Source organism: Odontomachus brunneus, unplaced genomic scaffold (assembly GCF_010583005.1).
Source record: "Odontomachus brunneus isolate Ranch 3 - 2012 unplaced genomic scaffold, Obru_v1 Obru_scaffold_315, whole genome shotgun sequence".
In the NCBI taxonomy this organism is placed as follows: domain Eukaryota; kingdom Metazoa; phylum Arthropoda; class Insecta; order Hymenoptera; family Formicidae; genus Odontomachus; species Odontomachus brunneus.
This window is the reverse complement of record NW_022639765.1, coordinates 135090-143990: the sequence shown is the minus strand read 5'-3', so window position 1 is coordinate 143990 and position 8901 is coordinate 135090. Positions and strand designations below refer to the sequence as shown.

Genomic DNA, 8901 nt, shown 5'->3' with positions numbered 1-8901 from the left:
ATTTTCATAGCGTGAAGTAAGACTCTCATGCGATCTCGAAATTATCAGCGGTAATGAGAATGTTTGTAATTGTCTCCAGAGCGCGACCAACAAGGCTGGATAGAAAGTGCATCTGAGCGAACGCAGAGAACTCGCGATTATTAATGATAAGCAACGTAAATTGGTCTCGAAAACTCTCTCAATCGTCAAATCAACTAGAAAACTGGGAAATGTAAATCGGCGGTCGATGTGACACCAAAAACGATGACATGGTATCGCCATGTCGAAACGAAGAGTTTGAAAGTTGGGTTGGACTCACGCAAGATTCCAATTCCTCGAGCTTTTCAGACATGTAACGATGCACACCTGCATCGTCACTACTCCGGCCCGACCGACCATCAGTCGGGCCGTGCACCGGCGCGTTGCGCCAACAATAAAACTCCGAAAGACCGACAAACAAAACACGATAACGAGTATAAACAAAGCGAGCGAAGATCACGCGAGAAATCAAGCACAGCGGAAACAATAGCGAGCGAGCGCCGCGAGCACGCGACGCACACGTGTACGACGCGCGGAGACAAAGAAGCGTCAAGTATATAATCCGCGACGCCGAATTAATCAGGACCAGACCGATCCGGACCGTCAACCGAACTCGATGCTACACAGCGGAGAGCAAGGCCTACGACCGACTCGTATCTGCTTCCTAAACCTGCCAACGATCACATCCTCGCAAACCAGGACCGAAGCCAGTACGTTAGCTGTGCTCTGCCGATCTTTATCGACTCTAGTTTGCATCCCGTCGACATCCCGAACAAGGACCGAAGCCAGTAAGCTAGCTGCGCTCTGTCGAGCTTTCTCGACCCTTGTTCGTCACCTTTCGACGAGCGAGATCGGGTGTGAATACGCCGATACATCGGCTACTCACGCCTCATCTCGTCTCTTGCGACGCCGACGGGCAAGCGAACGCATAGCTGTCAAAACCGCGAGGACAGCATACGACACTGTGCTACGACTTCGGTACCGCCGACACCGCGCGGTCCCCGCGACCAGCCACGCGAACCGCGTACGAATCGCGAACACCGAATCACGACACGCGACCGCCTGCCGAATCTCCGAGGCGAGCCTAGCCATCGCGCTATACGCTCCGCCTACCGACTTACCTATCGCGGCCTACCGAAACCGCAATCCGGTAGCTGGCGCCGTCACCCAGAAACTTTGTATACTAATACGCGAACACTCTGTACCAAGGCTAAATAAATCTTTTTGTTATTTTTATCTTACATTCCGCGTCCGTTTATTTCACGAACCCGGACTCCGACGAGCGAATACATCCGCGGCAACGACACCAACCGACACGCGGAGTACGGTTGTTACAATGGCGCCCGAACAGTTTAAGACGCGAAATAAGACAGGAAAAAAGCCCGAGTACAGAGCACGAATGACGTCGTGGGTATACAAATTAGCTAAAAACGAAATTATAGAACATCTACAAAAACAAAACGTAGATACGGAGGGAACATTCGAAGACCTGAGACAACGACTCGTTCAATTAGCAAAAAGACAACCGGAATTATTTACAGACACGAAAAAAAGTAACTGGGTAAACGGCGCAGTAACCGAGAACAAGGACGCGATGCCAGGAGGCAACGATTCCGCTGCGACGATAGAGCCGGGGGAATCAATCGCGAAAATAATGGGGCAAATAAGGAAATGGGGGTGCCACTTTGATGGACGCGACCCCCACTCGTTCCTGGAACGAGTCGAGGAACTAAGCCAGGTATACGGATACCCAGGCGAATATTTACTAAGAGGGTTACCGGAAATGCTGAGAGGCGAGGCTCTAACGTGGTTCCGGAATGGTCGCGAGAATTGGCATTCTTGGGAAGAATTTCGCGGCGATTTCGAAGCAGAATATATACCAAGGGAGTCCCAAGTAAGAATGCGACGGCAAGCGAGGGGGCGCGAACAAAAGGAGGGAGAGCCGTTCCGGAGTTATGCCAACGACCTGCTCAAGCTCATGCGAAGAGCAGGCGGATGGTCGGCAAAGGAACAGCTCGACCTCCTCTATGAAAATATGCTCCCCGAAACGAAACGATTTATAAGACCGGACGAGGTGGACAGTTTAGGCGAACTTCGAACGAGAGTAACGGAAGTCGAGCAGATAGAACAACAGATCAGGGAAAAAAGACAGAAAAGACCAGAAAACCAAAACATGCAGGCAAAAATACCGCCAGCAGCAACAACGCCCTACAACAAGGACGAGTGCTGCTGGCGGTGCAAGCAAAGGGGACATAACAGATTTGACTGCAGGAGACCACCGCGGAAGTTCTGCTCGCAATGTGGCAAGGACGACGTACTGACAAGGGAGTGCCATCCGCGACCGGGAAACGGGCAACGGGCCGAGTACCAGAAGGAAACTCGGCCCAGCAAAACCCAATAAAATACACTCCGAGACCGTTTATCAATATAAAAATAAACGGGCAAGAAATAGAGGCACTACTCGACTCAGGGTCGGAAATGTCCTTTATAAAACCCGAGACAGCAAAACGACTGCAATTAAAAATACGCAAGACAGACACTAACGTTAGACTGGCTAATGGAACAACAACAGAGGTGACAGGGACAGTACAAGCAAAAATGAGAATGCAAAATAACGATTATCAACGGCAACTAATAGTATTACCGAACCTCGGTTGCGAGATGATCATCGGAACAGACCTATGGGCTGACTTACAGTTAACGTTACCACCGCCGCCACGCGCAGAACCAAAAACAATAATAGATACGTGCATAATAGACAAAGGACTGACACAACGGACGGAAATAGAAGACAGAACATTAAAACAATTCTTAACAAAGGAATTAAACATGTTTAAACAAATACAAGGACCAACCAAACACATACAACATCACATAAGACTGACAAACACAAGACCGATCAAACAGAGATACCGACCCCGAAACCCGGCAATGCAGGCAGTCATAAATGAAGAAGTCGAAAAAATGATAGAAGAGGGGATAGTCGAAATGTCACAAAGCGCATGGAGCTCACCGGTGGTGGTAGTCAAAAAGAAAGATGGGAAGCATAGATTCTGCATAGATTTCCGTAAACTAAACGAAGTTACAGAAAAGGATGCATATCCACTGCCGCACATAACAGCAACGCTCGATAAGCTGCGTGGCGCTAAATATCTGTCAACATTAGATCTGAAAAGCGGGTATTGGCAAATACCACTGTCCCCCTCGAGCCGGCCGTTAACCGCATTCACCGTACCAGGGAAGGGTTTGCTGCAATTTAGAGTAATGCCGTTTGGGTTACACTCCGCGCCCGCAACGTTCCAAAGACTATTAGACCGAGTACTGGGCCCCGAGCTGGAACCAAACGTACTGGTGTATTTGGATGATATAATTATCATAAGCAGGACATTCGAGGAACACCTGAAACACCTCAGAGAAGTGTTTCACCGATTACGGAGAGCAAACTTAAAGATAAACGAAGAGAAATGCCGGTTCTGCGTAGAAAAACTAAAATATTTAGGACACGTAATAAATAATAAAGGGATCCAAACGGACCCGGAAAAAATTAATACAATTAAAAACTGGCCAACACCGAGCACAGTGCGGAAAATTCGACAGTTCCTAGGATTAGCATCGTGGTATAGGAGATTCATACCAAGCTTCTCCACCATAGCCGCCCCACTGACCACAATGCTACGCAAAAATGCAAAGTGGAAGTGGGGAATAGAACAAGAAAAGGCGTTCAGGGAACTGAAAACGAAACTAACGACAACACCGGTATTGGCTTGCCCGGATTTCACAAAAAAATTTGTCATCCAGACAGACGCCAGTACGGAGGGTTTAGGCGCGGTATTGACGCAGCGGTTAGACAATGAGGAACGGGTAATCGCGTATGCAAGCCGGACTCTGGACAGGGCGGAACGGAATTACAGTGCGACCGAACTGGAATGCCTCGCCGTAGTATGGGGAATAAGGCGCCTCCGCGACTACGTGGAGGGATACAGATTTACAGTCATCACAGACCACCAGTCCCTCCGGTGGCTGCAGAAAGTAGAGGCGCCAACAGGGAGATTAGCTCGATGGATCATCGAGCTACAACAGTACGATTTTGAGATTCAATACCGGCGAGGCAGTCTAAACACGGTCGCGGACGCCCTGTCCAGGCAACCACAAATATGTACCATCACCACCGCATGCCAATGGTATCGAAAAATAAAATCCCAGGTGGCCGAGGAACCGAACACGCGACCAGACTACAAAATAATAGGGGGAAAACTAATGAGGCACATACTCCACAACCTCGACTTCAATGAAACACGAGCAGAGGAACAGTGGAAGGAGTGCGTACCAAAAGAGGATAGAATAGAAATATTAAGAAAATATCATAACGAACCCACCGCCGGCCACCTGGGAGTAGCAAAGACCATTGCCCGCATAGCCCGGCAGTTTTACTGGCCAGGCATGTTCAGGGAAATCGCGAGATATGTAAAAACGTGTGAGAACTGCCTGGCCTACAAGGCACAGCAGGTAAAACCAGCCGGGCAAATGCACGCGACCGCGGTAAGGGGTCCATGGCAACAAGTTACCATGGATCTCATTGGCCCCTTACCGCGATCAAACAACGGCCACTCGTGGATCCTGACAATGCAGGACCGATTCACGAAGTGGCTAGAAATGCGACCGATAAGGCGGGCAACGGCGAACATCGTGACGCAGACACTAATGGACACGATTATATACAGACACGGCTGCCCCCAGACCATCATTTCCGATAACGGCACCCAATTAAAATCCCAACAACTAGCACAAATGCTCACAGCGCACAAGATAAAGCACCGTACCACCCCCGTCCATGCACCCCATTGCAACCCAGTAGAAAGGACCAACAGGGTCGTAAAAACAATGGTGGCACAATATGTAGGGCGAGACCACCGAAAGTGGGACATACACCTGCCGGCCCTGCAGTTCGCTTATAACACGGCAGTACAGGAGTCCACAGGCTACTCGCCCGCCTATTTAAATTACGGGCGAGAGATAGACACCACGCCGGATAACACGGACGGAAGGGAAGAACCAGCATCTCGACAAAAAAGGCTAAAAGAAGCGAACGAGCTGGTAAGAATAAACCTGGCTCGAGCATTCCAGCGACAGGAAAAATATTATAATTTAAGACGACGGAACTGGAAGCCAAAGATCAACGAAAAAGTATGGAAAAGAGAATACCCGCTATCTAATAAGGCGAAAGCTTTCAACGCAAAATTAGCACCGAAATACACAGGTCCGATGACAGTGAGAAAAATAATATCGCCGGTTGTCGTCGACCTGAAAGACAAAAACGGTCGATGGCACCGGCATATACACGTTCAGGACTTAAAGCCACAGAACAACAACAGCGAGGAGGACGACGAAGGCGATCCGATAAACAATACATAAAGGAGCGCACAACGAAGAAAGTCTCACTTTCCAACGAGGCAACGGATAGGAAAGATGCCTACACAGAAAGCGTACGAGATCGAAGGAGTAGACCTCCTCTGGACGGACCTGCTTCTGTCCTCGGACGACGAGGAAACCGAGGCACCGCAGCCTCGATCACCGTCGGCACTACCACCGCCGACATCAACAGAGGACAACCAACCGCCTCAACAGTCAACAACGGAAACAACTGAGACACCGCCAGAAAAGAAAGCGAGGACGGAGAAGCCAATATCGGCGGCCGCAACGAGAGCACCAATAAACACGCTGCCATCAAGAGGCACGCGTATTCAACGATCGGACGCCGCGCAAAAAAGGAAAGCCATTTTCCTTACGGCTCCGCCGCCCCCACCGCCAGGGCGCCGAGGACGTGCCGCCGGCACAAGGAAAACCGGCACAAGCGCAGTGCAAATACAACCAGCATGCGCAAGAAGGGCAACGAAGAGAACAGCGTCACCACCAGCACCGGCAGGAACACCAGCACCAAGAACGACCGCAGCCCAGCCAACAACTGAAACACCGCTAATAACAAAGACAGGAGGCCAGCCAGGGACAGCGACCAAACGGGCAACCGACCGAGCAACGACGGAACCGCTCCGTATAATTCCGCCGTCGCTACCGCCACCGATACCCGTGGAGCTGCGTCCAGGCTTAATCACAATGGTACCACACTTCGCGGTACATGTGTCCCGCCGGTATCGAGTACGCATACCGGAAGGACGATGGATGCTTAGATTTAACAGGATAGGACAACTACGGGCCTGCCAGAGACTCCCCGACGACCCGCCCTAGGACGGGGGTGATGTAACGATGCACACCTGCATCGTCACTACTCCGGCCCGACCGACCATCAGTCGGGCCGTGCACCGGCGCGTTGCGCCAACAATAAAACTCCGAAAGACCGACAAACAAAACACGATAACGAGTATAAACAAAGCGAGCGAAGATCACGCGAGAAATCAAGCACAGCGGAAACAATAGCGAGCGAGCGCCGCGAGCACGCGACGCACACGTGTACGAGGCGCGGAGACAAAGAAGCGTCAAGTATATAATCCGCGACGCCGAATTAATCAGGACCAGACCGATCCGGACCGTCAACCGAACTCGATGCTACACAGCGGAGAGCAAGGCCTACGACCGACTCGTATCTGCTTCCTAAACCTGCCAACGATCACATCCTCGCAAACCAGGACCGAAGCCAGTACGTTAGCTGTGCTCTGCCGATCTTTATCGACTCTAGTTTGCATCCCGTCGACATCCCGAACAAGGACCGAAGCCAGTAAGCTAGCTGCGCTCTGTCGAGCTTTCTCGACCCTTGTTCGTCACCTTTCGACGAGCGAGATCGGGTGTGAATACGCCGATACATCGGCTACTCACGCCTCATCTCGTCTCTTGCGACGCCGACGGGCAAGCGAACGCATAGCTGTCAAAACCGCGAGGACAGCATACGACACTGTGCTACGACTTCGGTACCGCCGACACCGCGCGGTCCCCGCGACCAGCCACGCGAACCGCGTACGAATCGCGAACACCGAATCACGACACGCGACCGCCTGCCGAATCTCCGAGGCGAGCCTAGCCATCGCGCTATACGCTCCGCCTACCGACTTACCTATCGCGGCCTACCGAAACCGCAATCCGGTAGCTGGCGCCGTCACCCAGAAACTTTGTATACTAATACGCGAACACTCTGTACCAAGGCTAAATAAATCTTTTTGTTATTTTACATTCCGCGTCCGTTTATTTCACGAACCCGGACTCCGACGAGCGAATACATCCGCGGCAACGACACCAACCGACACGCGGAGTACGGTTGTTACAGACATATAATCCAACGTTGTTTGACAGACATCATTAGCGAGTGCAGAGCGCGTATGAAGAGCTGTGAAAGTACTCGAGGGAGTTTCAATTCGCCTCCAGAACTGTCTGTAGAAGAGCAGCGTGGCACTGAATACATTGCTCCCATATCTCTTTTAACGCTGATATATCGAATTTTGGCAGCCGTGTAGTTATTTTTGCCGATCTTCTTAAACTTTTCCAAGGAGCGATCAATTATTTGCAGCAATGCTTATTGCCTTGAGTAGAGATGTCCTTGTCAAACGAGTTAGCTCGTGCCCCAAACGGTTGAATAACCGAAAGACACCGAATTACCTTCGATCCGGCTCAAAGAACCAGTTTTATGTTTACGAACGATTGAAATTTTTTCCGCAAACGGAAATGCCGGAACCGGCCAAAAAGAATGCGAGGTGATTGGCTTCATAGGAAGCGAAAAGAAATGGAAAAATTTAAGAAAAATGCGAATTTGTCTAGGATATTTTCATATAAAAAGCGGATAAGAGTTGAAGAGTGGCAATGAACTAAATTGAGGAGAGAATTCTCATGGAGTGAGAAGACTGACGAGCCAGATAAAGTTCGGAGAAGACTTTGATATACTGATAATCGTTTAACAGAACAATTTATTATACTGTGTTGTGAACGTCTAATAAGGCTCTAACAACGGTTGTGTTTGAACGAATGTTTATAATGTCTGTTCGATCATGCAGCTTCCCAATGTCGGTGGGGATCAGCTGCGTGATAGACGCGTTATCACGTAGAGCAAGCATGATCATTCCAATTTCGAAGACGTTTTCGAATAATAATTGCGTATTTGTTTTGAGTATATGATAAGGACGTTGCAATCTTGAACATCACCATATTAGATATTTTTTTTTAATTCACAAACGTGTATGCTTTCAAGCAATGCCCTTCTTTCACACTTATTCCACAGAGTATTTTAAAAGTAAACTCAAACTCTTCTCTTTTATATCTACGCAAATCAGTATCGAGAGTTCGCAATGGATCTATTACTATGTGCGCAACTAAGTTTCCGGGTTTCACACATGGATGGCGCTAACGACACATGTAGTCGACATACATGTCTAAAGTTGTGTTTCTTTTATAGCTTGGACATCTGTCAACAATAACCAGTCATAATACCAACATATATCGTAACGCAAAAATATTTTTTCTAACAATAAAGATGTTGAGTTTAGAGCCAAATAAACAGCATTTGCTGGAAGCTTTGCTTTTCTGCTTTAACTTGAAAAAAAAATGCAGCTGAAGCACGTCGTTTACTTGAGGAGGCCTACGGCGAACATGCACCATCGAAAACTACCTGTGAAGATTGGTTTAAACGCTTCAGAAGTGGCGATTTCGACACTAAGGAGAAGGAGCGCTCCGGAAGACCAAAAACAATTGAGGACGCCGATCTGCAAGTGTTATTGGATGAAGATGATACGCAAGTAAAAGATCAACTCGCGGAGGCATTAAACATGACTCGCCAAGGTATTTCCAAACGTTTACATGCCATGGGAAAAATTCAAGAGGAAGGAAAATGGGTGCATGAGTTGACTGAGAGACAGATGGAAAATCGAAGAGTCACTTCCGAAATTC

At 49.1% G+C, this 8901-nt stretch overlaps 1 protein-coding gene across 1 annotated transcript in view; it reads left to right on the top strand.

Moving 5' to 3' along the window:
- Positions 1–5448: 5448 nt before the first annotated feature.
- The window catches only part of LOC116853398 (mucin-7-like), a 5156-nt gene continuing 1703 nt past the window's right edge, over positions 5449–8901 (top strand). The window contains exon 1 of the mRNA XM_032834465.1: positions 5449–6271. Within this exon, the coding sequence (XP_032690356.1) occupies positions 5485–6261 (777 nt within the window). The 5' untranslated portion in view covers positions 5449–5484 and the 3' untranslated portion in view covers positions 6262–6271. The remainder of the gene's footprint in view (positions 6272–8901) is intronic.